This window comes from Canis aureus, chromosome 26, assembly GCF_053574225.1.
Source record: "Canis aureus isolate CA01 chromosome 26, VMU_Caureus_v.1.0, whole genome shotgun sequence".
NCBI lineage: Eukaryota > Metazoa > Chordata > Mammalia > Carnivora > Canidae > Canis > Canis aureus.
The window spans coordinates 51606557-51630744 of NC_135636.1; the positions used below are offsets into that span (position 1 = coordinate 51606557).

At 55.6% G+C, this 24188-nt stretch overlaps 1 protein-coding gene across 1 annotated transcript in view; it reads right to left on the reverse strand.

Annotated features, from left to right (window-relative positions):
• Nucleotides 1–24188, reverse strand: part of TAF4 (TATA-box binding protein associated factor 4) — a 67377-nt gene that overhangs the window by 22161 nt on the left and 21028 nt on the right. The window contains 6 exon segments of the mRNA XM_077873796.1: nucleotides 929–1174; nucleotides 1735–1824; nucleotides 3654–3776; nucleotides 4302–4421; nucleotides 6851–6970; nucleotides 8196–8362. Coding sequence (XP_077729922.1) covers nucleotides 929–1174; nucleotides 1735–1824; nucleotides 3654–3776; nucleotides 4302–4421; nucleotides 6851–6970; nucleotides 8196–8362 — 866 coding nt within the window.

Below are 24188 nucleotides of genomic sequence, written 5' to 3' on the forward strand. Positions count from 1 at the left end.
TGGTTTGGGGAGTCCCGTACATACAAATCTCTGCCCCTCAGCGTGACTCATGCACACCTTTGGCCCCCTGTCCCGAAGCTCCCAGTCCCGTAGGCCAGATGCTCTGACCCACTGTGAGCATGAGTCCCTCACCACCCGTCCACACAAAGACAGAAGCTGTCCCCTGAGCAGGTGGGAAAACAGCCTGATGGACTCTGGTCGCTCACTCGGTTATGAAGTGGCTGCTACAATAAAACACGTTCTACAACCTGCTACCAAGTCACAAGGCAGCCTGCACTGCGGAGGTTTTTTAACTGTGTGTAAGGAACAAAATCCCCTTCAAAGTTGAAAAAAATCAACTGCCTTTCTACGTCTGGGGAGCCCAGCTGTCTATGGGAGCACATTTAAAGTACAATTCTTCCCAGCAGAGATCTCCCTTCTCCAGCTGCAGAACTCAGAAAACTGGACCCACATTGTAAATCAGCGATCGGTAGCCTGGAACTTTATCTCACCAGGGCCCAAACCACGGCTGCAGAGCCGGGTTCAAGGCCGTGAGACAAGAGACCCACCGCCATCTGCCTGACGTATCGTCACCAGGCACACACAGTTTCCGGTCTTGGGGTCATTATGTCCAATCGAAGGTCACGTCCCACTAAAATTCACGGCAAACACACCGTGATCCTTTAAACCATGAATACCTCCCCCAAACAATATGGATAACAGACCAGTGGGGTTAAGAGCCAACATGCTTATTTCATGTTCCTGAGCAAGAAATCACAAACTTGCAGGGCTGAGGCCTCTAGCTCCTGCTCGAACTACTCAGGCAGCAGCACCCAAGCTTGTCCCTGGCAGCAGCCTTCCCGCCTGCTGGAGGGAGGCTTCCTGAGCCGGGGCCGACTGTGGGGGGCAGCGGGCAGCGAGGGGATGGGCAAGGCTCTCGCCTTCATACCAGTGGCGTGGGCTGCCCCTGCTTGCCAACGCCAACCTGTGTGGGCTGCGTGAGGCTGATGACAGGGGGCTGCAGAGCGCCGGTCACGGTGGCTGCCGTCTTCCCGGCCGTGCGCTGGGCTGAGCTGCTCAGCACCACGGCCGTGAGCGCGGTGGTGGCCTGCGAGGCGGGCGGCGGCTGCTGCTGGCTCTGCTGGATGAAGGCCGCGGAGTCGGGGGTCAGCTGTCTCAAGGCGGGCAAGCTCCTCTGGGCGGAAAGACAGACACGGGGTCGGCGGCAGCACAGGCACCAGGTTCCTTCCTCACAAACCCGGAAACCTCCAGCTCTGAGAAACAGGCCTCCAGCTCCACCATGTAGGATTTAGAGCCTTAGGGCCTCTGCCTCTGGATGTTGGGATCAGCATCCAGCACTCACGAGCCCTGAAACCGCCCCCGCCCCTCCCCCCGTCACCCAGCAGGATTATTCTCCGTGAGAACCAGCTAAAATGTTTAGAGGAGAGACAAGAACGGTATTTTTACATCACAGTGTCAAGGGTTACTTAGGAGGGCCGCCCTGATGCCCTGAGCCCTGGCTCCTCACTGTGAGCCCCGCCTGTCAGCTTCTCTGCTGGGGCTCAGTCCTCGGCCCGGGTGCTGCACATCAGCAGCTGCAGCGTCGGGGGATTCACAACATACAGGAGAGCCGCCGGACGGGAAACTTAACAGGTCCTCGAGCCTAGCGGGGGCACCTGCACACCCCTCCTCCCCTCCTGCAGGCCTGCTGCAACCTGCCAGCATGCAGGGCTGCACGGGGGTCCTCATGATTACCTTCAGGAAAGGCACAAGGTAAGGTTGAGGTGAAGAATTAAGTTCCCGGTATAATCTACTAGTGAAATCTTCTGCTTCAATTTTTCCATCCTTAAAAACAAAAAGCACAACAAAATTCTCCTGTGAATAGAAGTCAAAACACATCTCTACTCAACATGCACTGGCATCCTGTTTGGGAATCAGTGTTCTTTCTGCCAGGTCTTGCATGGGACAGAGGAGACAGCATAGAAGTCAGGCACGCCGTCACAAAGAGATAGTGACCGACACCAAAGACTCACAGAAGACCCTAGGAGGATGCCCTGGGAAGGCAGGGACGCGAGTGCCCAGACAAGAAGGGGCACAACTCCGTCCTGGAAACCAAAGCAAGTATGGTCTGAGGGTAGGGAGGCTAAGAGAGGTGGGTAAGAACGGGACATCACGGGCCATCCCCCAGAGGAGATCCTGAGAGGGGAGACCCTCAGCCAGGCCTGCTGACACCTGGGGTCCCCACAGGAGAACATAAGCTTCTGCTCAACCTGTGCCCTCTTGTTTGGGGTATTAGCAACAGACCAACCCAGAGCTAACTCATGCTAAGTTCAAAGAGGGAACAGCCAGCAGTGTCCACAGTGCCAAGAGGTCTGGTGGGAAGGGTGGAACAGGGGTCCTGGTGCGCTGACGAGAGCACAGCGGGAAGATGAGGGTGCAGTGTCGGATCATCTACGGAGCAAGGGATGGCGAGACCCAGCCAGCTCCTTGGTGTGGGGAGGACCACAGACAAGGGACCGTGGGGATGAAAGAGAAAGGCATTTATTTCAACAGAAATTTTCATTAGAAGGTAAGGATTGTTAAAATAAAAAGCCAGGAGTCCTTGCTTCTCGTGGGAGGCGAGATCACTTTTCAATCTCTAAGTTCCCTGAAAATATTTAAGTACGTGGTCTGAAACAATCGCCCGTTTGCACTTCCTTCCTTTCTAGACCAAAACCAGCATGGCCTGCGAGCAGGGCACAGAGCCAGCCCCCGGAGGAGGATGCGGCATCTCTGAGAGAGGCTGTCCCGCAGCCCATCACCCCAGCGTAAGGGACTCCTCTCTGCTGCCCACTCTCAGCTGCCTGCACTGGGAAGGCACGCCCAGAGATCCAAGAACCTGAGCCGAAAACCCCAGGAGCAGAAAGACAGAAGCCCAGACACCAAACTACCAGATTTCCTCAGTAAAGGAAATCCAAAGGCAAGAGAAGAGCAAAGAGGGACATGAGGCCAAAGGAGACAGAGCGTCCGCTGCAGTGCCTGCTGAGAGCTTAGCCCCGGCTTGAACAAGCCGTAAGCAGCCCAGGAGGGGGCCGGGACCATGCGTTGCGTGGCATGGCTACATTTGCAGGCTGACCAGGCGTAGTCGCGGTCTTTAACAAGTGCCCTTCTGTGCCGAAATATGTACGGGACTGGGGAGGAGAGGGGGAGGCAGTGGTGGGGCGCAGCAGCCACAAGATTGGGTGTGACTCGGACCCTGGAGAAGCTCGGAGATGGGGCGCAGGGCTTCACCAGACTCCGTTTTTCACTTCTGACAGGTTTAAAATTCTCCATTACAGAAGGTAAAGCAAAGACATGAGAGCAATCCTGTCAAATGTGCTCCGTTGGGTGTGTCTAAAATGCTTCTGGAGCCAACAGGACACTTCCAAGTGGCAATCAACAGGGCCGGCTCTCTTCATGTGGATGCCCTGGGATGCGGCCAGGCTGGCACACGGCGAGGCCGCAAAGGGCGCCGGCCTCCACGTGGTACAGGGCAGGGCGTCCATGGCAGCCTCTCTACGAAGTCCCCAGAAGGCTGCCCCAGGCCCGGCACCCGTCTGGGCCATGCACACCTGTGGCAGGACGTCCCCTCCCCGACGGACTCCGCGCATCCCACAGATGCTCTCAGGCCAAGGGGCTCTGGGTCACGCTCTTACCAGTAGGCTCTGTACAAGTTCTTTCACGTTAGCAGCTGTCTCTGTGGACTGTTTACCGGATGAAGCCAGCTTTATTAACGTAGACAGAAAATTTTTACATTTCTTCACGTTTTCCATTGTTTCCTGGAATTAAGTTAAAAAGATTCAAGTGAAAACATGTTACGGCCGATTTCCATCACAGGGTCTGGGTCAATGGAAATGCGCATTTGTATATAAGAAGCCTGCACTTCTCCTCTAAGTGTACAATAAAATGAATTAAATTATGACATAGCTACTGAAGATGAGGGAAAGCCCTGAGCAAGGAAACGAGAAGAGGAGTCCAAATAAAGTCTGATCCGGGGGCTGAGAGATGCACACGTGCACAGGAAGCTACTGCGCATCCAACAGGGACGTGGTCCTGGTCCACGGACAGCAGCTTCTGTACGACCCACGGGCCATGTCCTCAAAGGCCACTGTCTGGGCTCCTGTCGTGGTGGACTTCTGTGCAGCCTCAAAGCCCCGAGCAGGGGCCAGGGCCGCTGCCCTCACACCCCACCTCAGAGAGGCCAAGGTCCCCGGCCCTGGAGGAAGGGAGGCTGCGGGCAGGTGGGCGGAGGGCAACAGGGCACCTCGAGGCGCCTCTCATCCACCCCCACGGGGGGCACTCACCGTGGCAGCTGTGGAGGTGGTGGTGGCCCCTGGGACCGTTCGCTGAGGTGTCCCCGTCTGAACAGCTGTCGCCGTCCCGAGGGAAGTTGTCTGGGCAGCGCCACCCAGAACCAGCTGAGGCTATGAGAGCCCAAAATGAAAGGTGACCACAGGCTCCGCAGAGATGACCCTCATGTCCCCCAGAAGGAAACAAGACTCCACAGCAGGTGGAGCTGCAGACTAAGGCACCAGGGCCATGGTCCTGAGTGCCAAGGGACACAGGATGGCCCACCTGGCCAGAGACCACAAGCCCGGAAGCGCCATGCAGGGCCCAGCCTGGCATCAGAGTCCCAGGGTGGCCACCGTAAATCAGCTCTCCTCCAGAAACCAGATGCAAAACAGAAACACCACAGCTGAAACACGTCACCTGGCTTGTGCAGAGGCTGGAGACAGGGAAGGCTGGGGCATGAGGTCGTCACTAGTCACCCGGGGGGCGGGGGGCGGGCTGCGCCTCCGCCACCACGCAGACCCTTCTCTGCTCTCCACAGGCAGGTCACAGAGAGACCTCATGGCACGGGGGTTTCAGAGCAGATTCATGCGTGAGTGTGAGTGGGGAGGGGCCGCTTCACTGAACACGGGTGCCGGGCCCGCGGGGTGGGACCCCGGTGACATACCCAGGGACATCTCCAGGCCTCGGGGAGGCCCGAGGTTTCATTCCACGTGAACCATCACGACAGACTGGCCGGTTTCTCACACCAGATGCTTCCAATTTATAAATCTAGCCTTCGATGTCTCTCCAACCTTCCAAACGTTACTTTCCAGCGGCTCGGGCGCAGGGACAGCAGCCCAGAGCAGGGCGTCCGTTCAGCCTCGGCCGCCCAAGCCAGCGCCAGGCGAGTCGTCTCCGGCACCAGCAACCCCCAGCTGCGGACCCCGGGCCCCTGCCGGCCCGCGTCCTCTCCCAGGACGTCCTCACGCACCATGCCGCAACCAGAGCCGGCAAGTGTCTCGGGCAGCCGGGGGACAGCGGGGCTGCTGCAGCCGCCAGCAGGAGCCAGGGCACCTCAAGACGCCCCGTGCCCGCTCCCGAGGCCCAACGGACGCACGCTTCCCCACGTGACCCAAGACCGGGAGCCGATGCGGGTAAATTCGCCACCATACGTGATGCGGGAAAAGTGGCCTTTCCCTGTAACTGGGACTCAGGCGCGCCCACCGGACTGAGCTCGGTACACAGAGAGCGTCCCAGGAAAGCCACCCTGTCCTGGGTGCACCCCAGTCGCGCCAAGCCCACCGCGGGGCTCCGGGTGCCCCTCCCGCTGCTTCAGAGAGCAGCGTCACCCACACGTGGCGCCACGTGAAGGCCAGGTGCCGCCAGGGGGGGTGGGAGCCCCCCCGGGGGGGGTGGGGGCGGCTCCGGGATGCCCCCCGCTGTCCTGCCCCTCTCTTCTGCCTCCGTTTCCCCCTTCGGGAAATGGGAACAGCGCCTACCCCGCAGCCCCGCAGTGGGGCTTACACACAATCAGCAACGATGTAAGCACAGTCGCAGCACCCCCCAGAGGCCCAACACAAAGCGGCCAACGCCGTAAAACCCGCACTGGTGACCCACACTGGTGATGGACACACGTAAACACGTTAAGAACAGAACAGCTCTGAAACCACTTTGCTTCCGGCTGCCTCGAGCCAGCTGCTGCCCTGACCACGGGTCTCCTCCCCATTAGAGAAGGAGCCAGCCCAGCCTGGGCGCTGCCCCCTCCCCTCCTCGGCTTTCCCGACCAGAGGCTGACCCGCTGGCACCGTCCACGCTAACCCAAGAGGGTTCAGCGCCTGCTCCAGAGCACTCGCCTACCCACAGCTTAAAAGCGTTTTAACAACAAACACACACCAACCCCACAGGCCGACGGGGAACGTCTCTGGAACTGGACTTCACTCCTGGCAAAGGGCACAGGCCACGAGGGAGGCAGGCCAGCCAGGTGGCCAACACACAGGCCCTGCGGCCACTTCCGGAAGCCCCGACCCTCACTCGTCTGTGCCTCACCAGGAAGAGGGGCCGAGAATCACACCCACTGGCACACACAAGCATTGAGAGCGCCATTCTCAGATGGGACCCCCATCCTCGCCCCAACAGGTGCCACACCCGCACGTCCACCCCATAGATTCCTCTGCCTTTCGATCAAGTATCAACAGAGTGACATTTCGGGACACCTGGGTGGCCCAGCGGTTAAGCACCTGCCTTTGGCTCAAGGCATGATCCCGGGGTCCTGGGATTGGGCTCCCCACAGGGAGCTTGCTTCTCCCTCTGCCTGTGTCTCTGCCTCTCTCTCTCTCATGAGTAAATAAATAAAATATTTAAAAAAAAAAAACAAAAACAAGTGATGTTTCTAATTCTACTTCCAGCATAGCAGGAAGCTTTTAAACATGTTGCTGGTATGAAAATCCATGTGGCTTTAAAGGAAAGGAAGCCTGACCTGTCCCGGGTCAGCAGTCAGAGAAAAACACAGTCTTCAGGACACCTTCCTCCCGAAGCTCAGCTTAGCACCCAGCACCCCAGCCCGCACCCACAGCCACCTCACCTGCACTCCGGGTGAGCGCTGCAGCGCCGTGTTGGGCTGTACCGTCGTCTGGGCCTGAGACACTTGCTTGATTATGGTCGTTGGGGTCACCTGCCGTGCAATAATAGGGGTCCCAGGTGCCTGAAAAACAAGCAAGCATCATCTAAAAGGAGCAACAAGTGACAGTATTTCCCCGCCACCCGATGCAGCACAATCAACCCTTGAGGACAGAACCGGGGCACCCCGGTGCGTCCAGCCTCAAGCTACAGTCATCAACAAAGCCACCCAAATTCTAAACTTTTCTTACCAGAGGGAAAGTGTATGATCAAAATATGTATGTGCTGTAATCAAGCTACCGCTAGGCTCCTTCGCCCGAGTCTACCAAACACGGTCTTTAAAGAACGCGAATATCTGGGAAACCGCTCTGTGCTCCCGTTCACAAGCACTAACACAGGAAGGGTGCGTCCCTGGGTCTAAGGATGGGTCACAGTGCTGCAGAAGAGGAAGTAAAGGAGTGACCAGGTGGCCCCGACACCTCAACCCGATGGAAAGACGGCACGAGTCCCAAGCACGTTGGCGCTGACGTGGGCTGAAAGCAATGGCGCTGGCAGTCAGACGGCAACTTGCACAAGTGACAGTGACACCACAGGTGTCCTCCGCCTGCATCTTACTTCACACAGCCCCACGGGCCTTGAGCTCGCTGCTCTGAGCTGTCCCTCGATCACGGGGCACCCTGTGGGTCTCCCAGCACTGCCAAGGCCTCCGTCCACAGCGCGGGCCTCCACCTCCACAGGGGACACGGCTGACTCCACAGGAACGTCAAGCCCCTGCCAGTCTCCACCTCAGTTACTAACAGGCCACCCAGCAGGCAGGGCCCCGAGCAGAGTTATGACCCCGAGCAAAAAGGCACCAGGAGACAGAGGAGACGCGGGTAGCATGCTGGCACGCACTCGATCGGAGTCAGGATGTGGACAAGACACGCCAGCACTGGGGAACCCGGTCCCCCACCGATCTCCAGGCTCAGGGCACTTACCCCCAAAGGCCTAACCACACATGTGGAGGGCACGGGTGCCGTTTCACGCCACCTCCTAACGCTCCCACACGCCTCCCTGACACCTACAGGTAACGCACGCAGGGTTCACTTTGTACAAGAGGAGACTGAGGCACGGGAGGTGGAGTCAGGGACAGCAGGGAAGAGACAGGACAGAGTCCAGGCCACCATGCCAGAGTTTCGCAGAGCGTGGACGCAGAGCCAGCTCCTCAGAGCCTCCCGATGGTGGACGGCGCATGGCCGCCCCTCTCCGCCCTCGCAGGACACCTGCAAGACGCCCCACGGGCTGCCACCACCCGGCGCGCATGCACTCACCTGTACGGTAGAGATCTGGACGGGAGGGGCACTTGTGGGGGTTGCAGGGCGGGGCGCCATGGTGGTCTGAGGCTGGGTCTGCACGTGGGCCTGGGCCTGCATCTGGGCCAAGGCCTGCTGAGGAATCATTAACAACTGCCCGTTCTCGCTCCGCACGAGGACCATACCTGGGGATAAAGGAGACCTGGTGTCAGGTGACGTACCCCGCATACACACGGCTGGTGAAGGTGCTGACCCTATCAGAGGGGAGCCTGACGGCCCTGAGAAGGAAGGAAAGGTGTGAGAGACACCCAGAGTCCCTGAACTCGAAACACACCTGCCAATAAAGGTGACATGCAAGATGGGAACGTGCACAAGGTTTTCTCCACCAGATTCACGCCGCAGGTGAGTCTTCCTTTCAGAAGTCAGGCCACCGGCACGGGCCTGCAGGGAGGGCCTGGCGCCCCTCTGGGGAGGACGCCGGGCACAGGGCCCCACGGCCCCAAGGCCACACACTGTGCCCACAAGGCTGTCAAGCACTCACACCACTGCTCCTGGCCGTGGCCAGGCTCCTAGGGCAGCGGGAACGTGTAGAGGCAGCAGCCAGGCGTTCAGCTGCCGAGCCCACTCCTTGTCTGGGGCAGTGGGCAGCCTGGCCTCTCCACCGCGGGGCTGGGACCTCGGAGATACAGCCCAGCCACGGCCTGGGGTCCTGTGGAGCCGAAGCAAGCACTGCTCCTGGGAACCTGACTCCCGTGAAGCCCTGTCACCTCACCCCTCTCAGATGTGGGGGGAACGCTGGGCCTGTGGCTAACCTGGGCGCCCCCACACAGCCACAAAGACAGGGACGGCCACTCACGTCATGACGCTGGAGCTAAATCACTGGAAAGGCAGTCCCATCAGTCAGATTTGGCATTAATTTTAGATTCAAGAACCAGCAACCAATTATGTCAGTGATTCTACTAGAAATAATCTATTTTACTGCTTAACTCTCACATTTCCCAGGACAAAGTGAGTAACAAACAGCACACTCCTGCTCACACCAGACCCCAGCAGAAGCCCAGTGCCGCGATGCTCCAGCGGGAAAGGAGGCACCTCCACCGCACACGTACCAGCCTCCCACAGTGTGGACTGAGGATGATACTCTCCAGGAAGAAAAGGCTGCCCTGGAGCCTCCTGTTAGCCCCACAAGAAGCAACGTCAAGGCTTTCCTTCCTGAACCAAACAAGAGCTTCAGTGACTCCCTAGTCTGCGAGGAGCCCCTGAACCTCTGGGTCCTGCCTCCTTCGACAGCCAGCGTGACATCAAGAAACAACAGCCCCTCCCTGGGCTCACAGCTACAACCCCTGATTCAAAAGAACCACATTCGTGCCCAGTAAGTAAGCTTCCCTCCAAACATCCCTTTTACAATAAACCATGCTGAAATTTAAAAACAAAACAAAACAAATACCAGCTGCTGCAAATAACTCACTCTGCTAAAATCTGCCAGACCCAGGAGCCCATGAGCACACCGGGGACCCCACGAGAGGAAACAGGGCCAACTCCTCCTGATGCCAATCCCTCGAGCCCACTACCCCCTCGTCACCAGTCCCCCTTCCATCAGGAAACCCCGCTCCTTCCTCGTTAGGAGGCGTGAGGAGGGACAGCAAGGCATCAGTGCCTTAGTGCCCCAACTTCAAGCTTGTTAATACGACAGTGGATGAACGTGCCTGAACTATCAGGTGCTTTTCTGCGTAAAGCATTCCTTCAACAGAAACCTAAAGGAAGATTTAAATAATAAACACTCATGAAATAGTGAATGAAGCAGCAGCGCACTGTGCACACTGGGCGCCACAGAAGTGTGAAATGGTGCCGCCCGCTGTGCCGCGTGCCCGTGGCTACAAGTCAGAGAAGGAACTGCAAACGTTGCCAAGAAGTGACCCTGGGACTCTAAGCAGGTAACTTTACCTCACAGAGACACTCGGAATACGTCCAAGTCGGTACATAAGGGGACAAGTGAGAATGACAGATGGAACTGGGAAGAAGGGAAGTGGGCCCCCAGTGACCGTGACCCCAAGAACAGCCTCGTGGCTCCGGAGGCCGAGGGAGGGCGGTGTGCACACGGGAGTGGGCGCCGTCCTGGGGACACGCTTCCCCCCAGTGTCCCCGGCCACGATGCGTTACAGTCACTGATCACGCAGAAAGCACAGAGCCCCAGGATAATCACGACGCTGACAGCTGCATCAAGTGCCACATTTTAATGACATTATCACAGTCTTGGATCTCGGAAACTCTCACTGTAACCACTCACTTCAAACAGATAACCTGTACAGCGCCTGTTCTTGCACAGACCAAGAAACACAACTCTGTCTCCAAGTCAGCTCCCCTCTGCAGGTGCAACATGGGCTCAGGGAAGGGGCCCTGCGGGTGCGGTCCACTGCCCCTTACACACGGGGCCACCTGGCACACCACAGTGCCCTCCTTCCCAAACGCATCCAAAGCCCACTCCGCACACACGCGCCCTGGCAAGCGAGAGGAGGACTGCACACGCTGGCCTTAACCGTCTGACCCCTGACACAGAAAATACGTCTTCTGTTTCCAAAGACCCTTCGGCTCCTGCCCAGCCGAGGTGGCCAGTCCTCGAAGGCAGTTCACAGGCAAGGTCAGGAGCCATGGACGGGCCTCCCTCCGCCTCCCCCAGGAGCCGCTGCCTCTGCTCAGGACGCACAGAAGCCAAAACCAGCCTGTCTGCCCAAGAAACAACCCTGCCCAAGCAGACAGTACTTCAGATGTTCTTTTTTTAATAATTGTAACACTTTGCTGAAAATAGTGAGTCTGTGCAGCAAACAAGCAATGCAGAGACATACAAAGCAAACAGAAATCTGAAATCCCACGTCCTCTGGTCACCATGCACATGGAGGACATGCGTTTCGACGGCGGTGATGAGAAGCAGTCCGTGGCATTTCCTTCCTCTCACCGCTTCTATCGCAAGTCATTTCCGTGTCACTGAACATTCTTCAAAAACACAGTTTTCAGGAACTACATAATACTTCATCCAAAATGTACGTATAACTTCTTTATTGCTTAGGATATTGGGCTATTTTCTGGTTTTCATGGCTGTGAAAGCTCAGATTTTAAAATTACAATGCACAGCACCAATGCCCTGCCAGCAGTTCCACAGGCCGCACCGTCTGGCAGAGCCTGGGCTCCCGCGCTCACCCACGCAAGCCCCGGCGCACCTGCGTGGGAGGCCAGGCCACCGCCCGCGGGCCGTCCCTGCTGCTCAGCATCGCGTGGACCGCCAGCTCTTTAGAGAGAATCCTATCCTTCCGCCAGCACCAGAGCTCAAGATAAACTCAAGGTTTTTACCCAATGTTACAGTTTCCATGATCCTTTTCATACCAACTTTTACTGTATTTTTAACCAAAATGTAGGTCAGCCAAAGCTACGCTACAGATTAAACAGGCATTTTTGGACTCGCCTGGGAACCTCCACCTGGGCGGCATCCCTTCTGGGGAGGCTCCTCCGCACAACCTCCTGTGGGCTCCGTACCACCCCCGCCTGGCCCATCACAGCCCTTCAAGCGGGGCTCCCTCGGGGCCATGGCTGGGGCTGTAAGGCTGTAATGACAGGAGCAGGGCACAGGGAAGGGTTGCTGGGCCAGGGGGACCAGACCTCCAGCCACACCCTCCCTACCACGAGGGTCTCCAGTGCTGTCACCTGTCAGAGTACGAGTCCACAAAGACTCAAAAGGCAAAGCCATCTACCATTAAACACGTGCAAAAAGAAACTGCGCCCCGAACCCCGATGCCAATGCCAAAGAAGCCAGAATTGGGACCAGAGCCGAGAAAAGGGGCAGAGCTCAGTGTGAAACACAGCCGAGACTTGGTTCCTGAGTGGCTGCCCACCACGCTGCGAGCCGGAACCATGAGCTGGAACCACGAGCAAGAGCCTGGGGAAGGAGAAGAGGACCTGGGACCTGCTGGCCCCAGGCTGTGGCCTGAGAAAGAGCAGGGCTGTCCCCAGGGCCCAGGACCCAGAGTAAGAGGTCCCAGGTCCTCCTGCCACACAGCCGCTGATGCGGACACGGGCAAAGCTCACATCAACTACGGCCCAGGTGTTCCTTTCACTCTTGTGGCTTGCTGCTGGGGTACCATGACTCCGGAAAGTGGGGGCGCGGGGCTCCAACACGTGTGTGGGCGGGGCCCCCGGGGCCTGGCACCACACCCACCTCACAGGTCTAAGTGTAGAGGGGACGGCACGCACCAACTGTACCCAACCGTGCCGCTGCTGCGGTGCTGGCTCCGAAGGGCCCGATGCACACGAGGCCTGACCCAGGCCCTGGTCCCAGGGTTTTGGTCCTCTGAGAGCCGCTGCTCCATGCCGCAGTCTCCCCGCATTTTGGCAGCTCTGCTCCCCACACTTGTCCACAAACTGCACAAAGCTGACCATCATTTCTGGGAAAACTGCCCCTAGGCTCCTGAAGGGCCAACCAGACAGTGGTGTAGGACCCACTAGTGGGCTGGGACACGAGCTCGGGCAGAAGGTCCTCCCCAGAATCCGGTGCTCTGTTCTCCTGGACAGCTCATCCTGTTCCCTTAAGGAGGCATCTGTGCTGTTACAGTATGCACAGTGGGCATCGTTCTTTCAAAACCTGTTTACTGCGATCCCTGGGTGGCGCAGTGGTTTGGCGCCAGCCTTTGGCCCAGGGCGCGATCCTGGAGACCCGGGATCGAATCCCACATCGGGCTCCCGGTGCATGGAGCCTGCTTCTCCCTCTGCCTATGTCTCTGCCTCTCTCTCTCTCTCTCTAACTATCATTATAAAAAAAAAAAAAAAAACAAAAAACCTGTTTACTATTTACTGTTGTAAAGCTAAATGTTTTCGTTCTCATGTGTACAGGGGGCAATTCAATGCTCAAAGCAAGAATGGGGGGAAATGCTGTTGCTCAAGGGTGAAGAGCAATGACATTATTCCATTTCTGAATAGTTAAAGATGAAGCTTCTGACCCAATTCATGTTCCAGCACGTGCAGCTGCCTGCACAACATAAATGCTGTTACCACAAACTTTAACTCATCCCAGCATAACACTAAAAACTACAAACACGGCTGAGAACCGTGAAGAGAGATGTAAAGCGAAGAGCTTCACCAGGCCTCGCTCACGGGTCGGGGAAGCCAGTGGCTAAGATGCCAACTCTCCTCAAATGCACCTGCAGATGTAGTGTAATCCACCCAAAATCCCAGCAGCCCTTTGTGTGCAAATGGACAAGATGATTCTAAAATTTGTATACAGAGGCTCTCTGGGTGGCTCAGCGGTTTTAGCATCTACCTTTGGCCCAGGGTGTGATCCTGGAGTCCCGGGATCAAGTCCCACATCGGGCTCCCTCTAGGGAGCCTGTTTTTCCCTCTGCCTGTGTCTCTGCCTGTGTGTGTGTGTGCGTGTGTGTGTGTGTGTGTGTGTGTCTCATGAATAAATAAATAAAATCTTTAAAAAAATAAAGACTTTATTCATGAGAGACAGAGAGAGAGAGAGAGAGAGGCAGAGACACAGGCAGAGGGAGAAGGAGGCTCCAGAAGCAGCCTGATGTGGGACTCGATCCCGGGACTCCAGGATCACGCCCTGGGCTGAAGGAGGCGCCAAACCGCTGAGCCACCCGGGCTGCCCTAAATAAAATCTTTAGGGGATCCTGGGGTGGCTCAGCAGTTTGGCGCCTGCCTTCGGCCCAGGGCATGATCCTGGAGACCCAAGATCAAGTCCCACGTCAGGCTCCCAGCATGGAGCCTGCTTCTCCCTCTGCCTGTGTGTGTGTCTGTGTGTGTGTCTCTCCCTCTCTCTCTTTTATAAATGAATAAATTTTTTAAAATCTTAATAAAATATTTTTAAAAATAGAATAAAATAAAATTTGTATACAAACACAAGGTCGTAGAGCAACCAAACAACCATGAGAAAGAATGAAGTTGAGGCTAACGCTACCCATTTCCCAGTGCGCTCAAAGCTGCAGGACAGCGCTGGTGCAAAGTTGGAATAGATTGATGGAGTAGAACGGAGTCCAGAAATGGGCATGGACAACTAATAATTCTTGGCAAAGGCACAAAGGCAATTCAATGGGAAAAGATAGTCTTTCAACAAATGGGGAATAAGTGAACATCCACAGGCAAAAAGCATTGACTTGGATCCCTGCCTCACACCGTATATCAAAACCGACTCAAAATGGATCCCAGACCCAAATGTATTAAGCCCTAGAACTCTAAATTTCTCGAAGAAGGGACCCCTGGGTGGCTCAGCAGTTGAGTGTCTGCCTTTGGCTCAGGTTGTGATCCGGGGTCCTGGGATCAAGTCCTGCACTGGGCTTCCCGCGGGGAGCCTATTCTCCCTCTGCCTGTGTCTCTGCCTCTCTCTGTGTCTCTCATGAGTACATAAATAACATCTTTAAAAAATAATAATAATAAATTTCTGGAAGAAAATATGGGGGAAAATCTTTGTGACCTTGGATTAGGCAAAGATATTCTATTTTCTTTTAATATTTTATTTATTTATTCATGAGAATATACAGAGAGGAGAGAGAGAGGCAGAGACACAGGCAGAGAGAGAAGCAGGCTCCATGCAGGGAGCCCGATGCGGGACTTGATCCCCGGTCTCCAGGATCATGCCCTGGGCTGAAGGCGGCCCTAAACCGCTGAGCCACCTGGGCTGCCCAAGCAAAGATATTCTAGATACGACACCAGAAATACAACCCTAGAAAGAACAAGTTGGTAACATGGACTTTATTAAAATTAAACACTTCTGCTCTTCAAAAAACACTACTAAAGGAAACAAAGATAGGCCAGAAGAGGAAAGGAAGTCCTCGCGAGGCACATCTCCAAGAAAAGGCTAGCATCTGTAACATGGAATTCTCAAAACTCACTGAAAAGAAACAACCCAATACAAAAAATGGGCAGCAGACTCAAAGAGACGCTTCCCCAAAGACAGACAGACGGCAAAGCAGCACATGTGAAGATGTTCCACACTGGGCATTAGAGAACACATATCAGATCCCCCGTGTGACACCTCGCCACGGTCGCCGCACGAGCAAAAGCAGGACACTGACCATCCCAAGTGCTCACATGGGTGTGGAGCGACCAGGGTTCCCAGACACCGCTGGCGTGAACGCATCCTGCAGCTCCCTGCAAAGTCCCACATGCCCTGTCACAGGACCTATCCCTTCCACCTCGAGGCACTCACCCGAGAAAAGGAAGAGCAGACCCTTACAAAGACTTACACCCAAGTGATTCGTAGCAGCTTTATGTGTAAGAGCCAAAAACAGGGAACAACCCATAGGTTTACCAGCAGATAAAAGGACAAGCCATGCTGGCATTACCTGCAAAACAGAGAAGTAGAGATGACAAGTGATGAGCTGCCGATACACCACAGCATGACCAATGACCAACCTCCCTTCACCTGGAGTGATGGTTCGGCGGAAACCCTCCTGCCCAACAGCTTTCCATAGTTCCCCACAGCTCTAGGGACACAGGTGGGCTCCATAGCAGGCTCCCTCAGCAGCCTCATCTCAAAGACACTAGCCACAGAGCCCCTGCCTACCCCAGGGCCTCCTGGCCTCATTCTAGAACATTCCTTCTTCCCTGCTGCCTCTGGAGCAGCTCAAGGCCTGCATCCTCAGAACCCGCCCACACCTCCTCAGGCTGTGCCCCAGTGTCTGTGGCCCCAGGAGGCTGTGTCCCCTCAGTGTAAGCTCCCTGGGGACAGGACCCGGCCTGCGCAGGCCGCCCTCACATGTCTGCACGAGGAGGCAGGGAGGAGAACAATGGCTTCAAGCCGCACTCCACAGGCCAGCCGCAAACAAGTCCAGCCAGCGTAAGGGCCACCAGCCAAGAAAAATAAAATCAGTGGCTAGTGTCCTCTCTGGCCGACGCGCACAGAAAAAAACTGTTTTTCTACGCTGTCAATGCTTTCAAATGCTAAAGATTAGAAAAAATATCTGAAACATCTGAATAAAACAAACACTACACCTGGGGTGAGCACAGCGTGACAGAGCTGCCAATCACTCTGCTGAGCACCTGAAACGAACAGAACACTGTGCGCCAACTACACGTCCGTGAAAAGAGAAACAGAACAGCCCCAGGGCAGGCGGGTCACCCCACGCCTGGAAACACCCGTTCAGGGGTACAAGCCGACCATGACCCGCGGCTCAGTCAGGAGCCCACACATCACATTCACCTCCCCCTGCATCGTCCCGACGAAGCTCAGGATAGCAACGGTTTTAAGGCAGTTTGTCCCCTAGAACTCTTCAGATGCTGTGTTTACAAACTTCACCCATATGTGCACACACACGTGTGCATACGCACAGGCACAAAGGCCACCAGAACTGTTTGCTGCTGGATGGGCCGGTGGAGGAGACGCAGATGGGGGACGGAGTGGGGTCCTCCCTTACAGCAAACATGTCCATACAGGTTGAACTTTTGTAATGAACAGAATTTTGTCCAAAAAAGATGACTAACTTGCCTATAACCACAATAGTTTTATCTACTTTAAAAAGTGGCCAAGGGCACCCAGCTGGAACATGCAACTCTTGATCTTTGGGTCATGAGTTTGAGCCTATGTTGGGTGTGGAGATTACTTAAAGACAAAAATCTCAAAGTTTTTGTTTTTTTTTTTTAAATAAAAAGTGGCCAAAAAAATACATCAAGTGATTCCATAGTTTCCCACAGCTCTAGGGACACAGGTGGGCTCCATGGCAGGCTCCCACAACACAAGGGCCAAAGAGCAAAGATGCTCAGCCTCACCAATAAGCAAAGACAGGCAAATTACAAGATGACCCTGTTCACCTCATCATGGCACGGGGTGGGCACAGGGCATACAATTCTGGGCCAGGATCTCTTCAGACAGTACCAATACTGTAACGCACGTCCCCTGACCCAGAGACTGCAGTCATGGGCCTGTGCACAGTAAGACACTCGCCCAGCAGGGGACAGGTGCAGCCGGCTGGCCATGTCCACCCTGAGACAACACGCACCATCTAGAGGAATGCATTCCAACTGTGCACTGGCGGGGATGCGTGTCCTTGATGTGCAACATGAAAAGACAACTGCAGGGCAACACATGGGACCAGCTCCTGCGACAGGCCCCGGGCGTGTTTAGCTACGTACTTAAGAGATAAACAACTACAGTCACCATGCACCTCGGGGTGTTTATGTCTCAGAAGACGCGCAGGGCTCCACTGTCCGCCGTTCTCCACATCAGCACTAGAAACACTGTCACGTAAAACCATCAAAAGAAAAACAGTGACAACAAGTGATGGGTGGCCAGCTGCCAGGAGAGCTGTGGTCCCCTCAGCCCTCTGGGGCCACCTGTACCGCTCTATCACCCTGGGCTCCCAGTGCCGCCTGAGGGCCCACGCACTGTCCCTATCCCTATGGCCCCGTCGCAGACCCCCAGAGCCGAGGCGTCCTCTCCCATGGACATCTGCCCACGCCAAGTCTCGGACGCTCCATAGTGCTTCATCTGTCCTGGGGTGGCGGGGCCTTACACCGAACGGACACTTACTAAACACCAAAGAGTAACTCGGTGGCCCCACTCTGTGGCTCTAGCAGCATCCCACACAGATGTCACCACTCTTCTGGAAGGTGTAGAGGAAACATGGGCCCCAGAAAAGACACAGCCGGCTCCCCTGACAACGGGGCAGGATGGTGACGCAGCCTCCTCACGGAGGGCCGGGCTCTCCTCCAGCGTCACAGCCTCGGCCCTCCTCACTCCTGCGGAGCCAGCAGCCTCGTCCTTCCTGGGAGGCTCGCATCTGCCCAGCTCTCTGCCCTACGCCCTCGGCCCTGCCCGCTAGTGTGCACGGTGAGGGAACGGCGTCGTGAGCTCCAGCGGGCTGGTCAGCCAGTACCACTTTCTCATCTCCCTACTTCTTCAAAACCCCTGAAATCCAGGGGCCTCAGGGGCATCCCTGCATTCCTGCTCCGGGAGCCCCAGGTAAACCCCCCTCAACTTTCCTAAACTCTTAGGATCAAGACTGAGTGCATTTAGCTCCAATTTTTCAGTCTGAAATCCTAAAGGCCCCGCACTGACCAAGAAGCTCTCCCCACACGCACATCACTGTGCTCTCCTTCATCTGCAGATTCAGGCACTAGGGTAGTGCCCCCTCGGCCTTGACCCAAGGAGGCTCTGATCTCCATCTGTGCCCCCCCAACCTCCACCCCACCCAAAGCAAGGTCGCCCAGGGTCACTTCTGCCCTAGCCCCAGGTACACTCGGCCTTCCTTCATTTCCCCGCCCCTGATATTCTCTTCTTCTATTAGGGGTACTTCTGTTATACACCATAAGTTCTTTCTAGTGTGAAATGTGTATAAATAAACAAAGAATAAACAAATAAATGCTCCCAGCAAAACCTGAATGCAGCCACAAAGCAGGAGTGCAGAGCCACCGGCAGGCAGGTGCCTGAAGGACCCACTTCCCCCTCCAGAGCTGGGCTTACGTCCAGGGGCCCACGAGCAGCTCTACAAAGAGAGGACAGGAGGCTCTGCAGGATCACTAAGGCAGAGAATACACAAGATGCTTTGGAAGAACACTCTGGATCTTTGTCAAAATCAATACGCAAAGCGAAACGATGGTCTGCTTCCTGGGATCATCAGGATCATCTTCTGTAATCTCAAATCCCAAGCCCGTCCACCCCGAGACTAGCGTCTGTGCTCTCTGTGTTTAGCTGGCTACTGAGCCAGTGGGAGCCAGAGAGGCCAGAGAAGAGTGGCTAATCTGGAAGCGTCAAAGGCGTGGTAAGACGAGCAGCTCGCTGCGCCAGACAGAGCTGTCCACAACACAGGATGAGGCCCAGAGGGCCCGGCTGGAGGTCCATCCAGGGCCTGGGTCTGCAGCAGCTAAACCACTGAGGGCATCCTGCTTGTCGTGAAAAAGCTGTAGACAGAGCTAACACAGCACAAGTTCGAGGAAACTGAGCTCAGGAGGCAGATGCTGTGCACTTTACATGATTTATAGCAAAACTCCAGCTCTCCAGAACTCAGCCCCCGGGCAAGCTCCCTTCTCGGACCACTGAAGAGGCCAAACACGGGCTCTGAGCAGCCGAGCTATACCCACTCGCTTGGCCAGCCAGCAAATACCCACCGAGGCCCTACTAAGTGCCAGGATGTGCCAGGCACCGACAAAAACAAGAAACACAGCCACAGCACACACTCCTGGAACTCCCTTCACAGTGGAGAAGGCAGGGACTGGCCAACAACCTCACCCTATCTGATCGATGCTACGGTCAATCGGTGCTATGGAGAGGAGCTGCTCAGCACTGGAAGAGCATGCAACCTGGGGACCTTCTGGGCCTTGTCTGAGGGGCCTAAGCAGATTCAAGGACGAAGTGGCACCATAGCAACACAGAAAGGAGTGGGGCCCAGCTGCAAGGAAGGTGAAGGAGAATGCACCTCATCTCAGCAACACGGGCAAGGACACGGCAAGGGTCAGTGGGGAAGAGCAGAGAATGGGGACCCAGGAGGCTGAGATCCAAGCACAGGTCAGCGAGGCCCCCAGGTCCTAGGCAGGTACTGGGGTTGCCAGCGTGGATACTCCCTACAAAGTGTGGGGTACGGCTGGAAAAGCGAGAGGACAAGGAAAGAGACCGCAGGTGGGAGGGAGAGGGTGCTGACAAGCAACACTGTTCAGTTTTAAGTAACATGAAGGCAAATCCCACAGTTGGCAGAAAAAGCATCTGATAAACTCAACATCCACTCATGACTACAGAATAAATATCCCCGCCAAAAAAAGCAAACAACTTCGGGAAATTAGCAATGGGAAGGAGCTTCCTTGACTTGATGAAGGGAATCTACAAACCATAGTCTCCAATGGCTGATCTTTACAGCATTTCCTTTGAAATGAGGAGTAATTCACAGATGCCAGTCATCACCCGTTCTACCCAAGACCCCAGCAAGCCCACAGCCCAGAAGACAGGCCAAGGAGCTGGGAGCATAAGAAACTGTCATTAATTGTCAGAATAGGACTCTCCGTGTAGAACATCCAAAAATATTGCACACACATTTTTTAATGAAAGTATGTAAGCATGTAATAAGATTGCTAGACACGATCAACACCCAGAATTCAGCTACAGGGCCCCTGGCAATCAAGCATCTGCCTTCGGCTCAGGTCATGAACCCAGAGGGTCCTGGGATCAAGTCTCACATCGGGCTCCCTGATCTGCTTCTCTCTCACACACTCTCCCTCTGTGCCTTCCCTCCATCTCCTTCCCACAAATAAATAAAACCTAACAAAACAAAACAAAACAAAATTCAACTACAATTCAACATACCATCAACAAAAATTAGAAAATGTTAACTCCTTTTTTTTTAAGTAGGCCCCACCCCACCCACAGTGTGCCAGCGTGGAGCCCGACACGGGGCTTGAACTCATGACCTTGAGATCAAGACCTGAGCTGATGGGACGCCTGGTCAGCTCAGTGGTTGAGCATCTGTCTGCCTTTGGCTCAGGCCATGATCTGGGGTCCTAGGGTTGAAACCCATATCAGACTCCCTGCATGGACTTTGCTTCTCCCTCTGCCTGCATCTCTGCCTCTCTCTCTGTGTGTGTCTCTCATGAATAAATAAAATCTTAAAAAAAAAAAAAAAAGACCTGAGCTGAGATCAAAAGTCAGATGCTTAACCAACTGAGCCACCCAGGCACTCAGAAAATGTAATTTTTAAAAACTACTATTTACAGGTCTGGAATGACTAACAAAGCACATGCAAGACCTAGATGGGAAAAAAATACATACGCTTGATTGAGAGATGTGATAAAAGATCCACACCGAGTGATTAACCATACTCGCAAATACGCAGACACTATACCACAGATGTCGCTCCTCCCCAAGCTGACCCACAGATCAGTACAATCCCAATCAAAGCAACTACAGGAACCCTCACGGGCCTCAAACAATTGACTGACAAATGCATAAGCAAGACAAAAATGCCAAGATGAACACAGACAATTCTCAGGAAGAAGCAAGTAGGGTCTTGCCCTAGAGTTAACACAACGCCACACTATGGACACGGTGGCACCAGCGGAAAAGCACACAGACAAGCCACTGAGAGCCCAGAAACAGACCCCTATGTCATATAAAACTTGAAATGTTGCAGAGGGGATGCACAGGTCAGTGAGATGAGGACGGCCCATTCAAAGAAAGAGTGCTGGGTGACCATCTGCCGGAGAAGGGGCAGCAAGTGGCCCGAGCTCCCCTGCACCTGACACAGCCTGATTCCAGGGGATGGAAGACACCAGAGTGGAAGCACACTAAGATGTCAGAAGAAAATACAGGATACTATCCCTATGAGCTTGGGGTTAGAAAGAGCATATTAATCATGACCCAAAAAGGCGTTTGCCATAAAGACAGATCAGTGCACCTACATGAGAAAGGAGAACCCCGCTCCGCAGACGAAGCCAGAGACAGGCTGGCCGTGGCCACACACACACACACACACACACACACACACAGCCTCTAAGGAATCGTAACCACAATAGAGATTAACTCTCAGACTGGTAAGAGAACACTCAGAGCACGGCCAGCATAGAGCCAGCCGACGGCACGCACGGCACGCCACCACGACGACTCAGCGGCATGTTGCTGTGTGAAGGACGCCAGGCTCACAAGAGCACCGCTGTGCACGTTCACGTCTACACAGCTCTAGAGGCAAGATCCCGGTCACTGGGTGATGGGGCGGATGGGTGGCTGCCAAGGAGCTCGGGGAGGGGTCTACACCCCGAGTGCAGTGACAGTCACACAACGTACGTGTTCGTTAAAACTCACGAACTATACACTCACCAGCGTCAATGTTGCGGCACGCAGACTACACCCCCGAAAGGGGACGGTGAAGGTAAAGCCGTGGGGTGCCACTGCACACCCACCAGCAGTCAGGCTGCACGAAGCTGACCCTGTGCCCCACAGACGATGAGGACATTCCCAACGACCACTTAGGAAAAGTGTGGTGGCTTCTGAGGAGCCTGAGCACCACTTGCCCCGTGACTCAGCAGTTCCATCCTAACACCCATGAGAGAAGAACGTGCACACGGACGTCCACACGCAGCCTGGCCCAGTAATGCTCAGGACAAGGCTTCGCTCCTACCGCCCCCACTGGGAAACCCAACTGTGGGCGCCCTGGGCGCGGACTTACTGACACGGGGGTGCGACAACGGGGGTGAACTCCACACCGTGTGGAGAAGCCAGCCATGATCGCCACGTGCAATACCATTTCTGTGAAGCTTTAGGAGGGCAACCAAACGGCAGACCCAGAGCGCACTGTCTGCCTGGCCCAGGTGTCCTGTCAACAAGGGGGCACGGGAGGCTCTCGGGGTGAATGGAACATCTGCAGCTGGGGCGTGATGCTGGGCAGACAGGTGCACACACTTCTTACAGCTTACTCTGCACGCTCCAAACGGGTGCCTCTTGTGGTCTGTGCTTTATGCACACACACCCCCCCCCCGAAAACTTTCACGTGTGCTGAGCTCTATTTAAAGGCGAGCCTCCTCAACCCTCAGATCCCATGGACTCGGCTGGCACAGCGCCAGGAGGCTGAGTCACCCCGCTGACAGCACGGCAGGCCGGGGCAGCCAGGCCGGGATCCCTCTCACCTCCGCAGGGAAGGAGCGCCCCGCCGCCCCCTCCTGCAGCCCGAGCTCCCTGGCTCGGCTGGCTGGGCCCGAACATGCGCTCCTCCTGCGTAACTGTCGTGTCTTTGCTGGACTCTATTATCTCCGTCAAATCTTCTAGGGGATCCCTGGGTGGCGCAGCGGTTTAGCACCTGCCTTTGGCCCAGGGCGCGATCCTGGAGACCTGGGATCAAATCCCACGTCGGGCTCCCAGTGCATGGAGCCTGCTTCTCCCTCTGCCTATGTCTCTGCCTCTCTCTCTCTCTCTCTCTCTCTCTCTCTCTGTGTGACTATCATAAGTAAAAAAAAAATCTTCTATGATGAGCACGTATCACAGCCGTGCCCTCTCCCCCGAGGTCCCAGGGACGGGGTCCCCCATGCGAGAAGCCGAGGAGCCTCCCCCGGCGCACGGTCAGAAGGTCAGGTCACCCTCGCACTGCATCACCCACCCGCGTCCTCACATCACTACATCCCATCGTCCCCTCATCACAGGAGGGTGAGCACAGGACAGGAGGTGTTTTCAGAGTGAGAGGCCACGTTCACACAACTTGTATGGCTGCGCGTTGTGACAGCCGTCCTGGGTCATCGGGAGTTCCTGATGCTCCCTGGCTGTGCCCGGTGCAGGTGTGTGTGTGTGTGTGTGTGTGTGTGTGTGTGTGTGTGAGAGAGAGCACCCGGGACGTGCAGGGTGTGGCACTGCCCCCGGCTTCGGGCGTCCACGGCGCCTGGGATGATGCCCCCAGATGGGGGAGACTGTACCCCCTAAGGGCTACTATGAAGCAGGCAGGCCTGAAGGAAGCTGAGACACATCCACGGGGTCAAGCGCACGGCCAGCCCAAAGGACACTCCACGCTCTCCACTGAAGACGAGACGGATGCCTCCATCGGAACAGAACCCAGAAGGGCGGGCCTCGGGTGGTCCCTGGGTGGGGCAGTGGCCCTTCTCCAGGCACAGCCAACAACCTCTCCTCGCCTCACACGGACGCCTCCAAGTGCTCTACTGTCGTAAGAAAAGTGAGACTCCAGTAGCAGACCTAACCAGCCATCAGTGAAGCCGTTTCAAATACACCCCCGAACGCCTATCCCAGCTTTTGCTCCCCTGCACCCCGCTCTCAGAGACATGAATGACAACTCCCACCACAGCTCACAACCCTTCATCTCCTGAAACGGTGGGCAGCACCATGGCAGGCAGGAAAAGAGGCACCGAACTTTTTCCTGAAATCTAGTTTACAAGGAATGAAGTCCACCCATTTTAAGCACACAATCAGAGTCTGAGCAAATAGGCACAGTTGTGTGTTAGTCTCTACCGCAACTAAGACTCGAAACATTTCCATCAATTTACAAAGCCCACTGGCACCTCGCCTGGGGCAGGCGACCACGTGGTTACCCTGAGCTCCTCCTG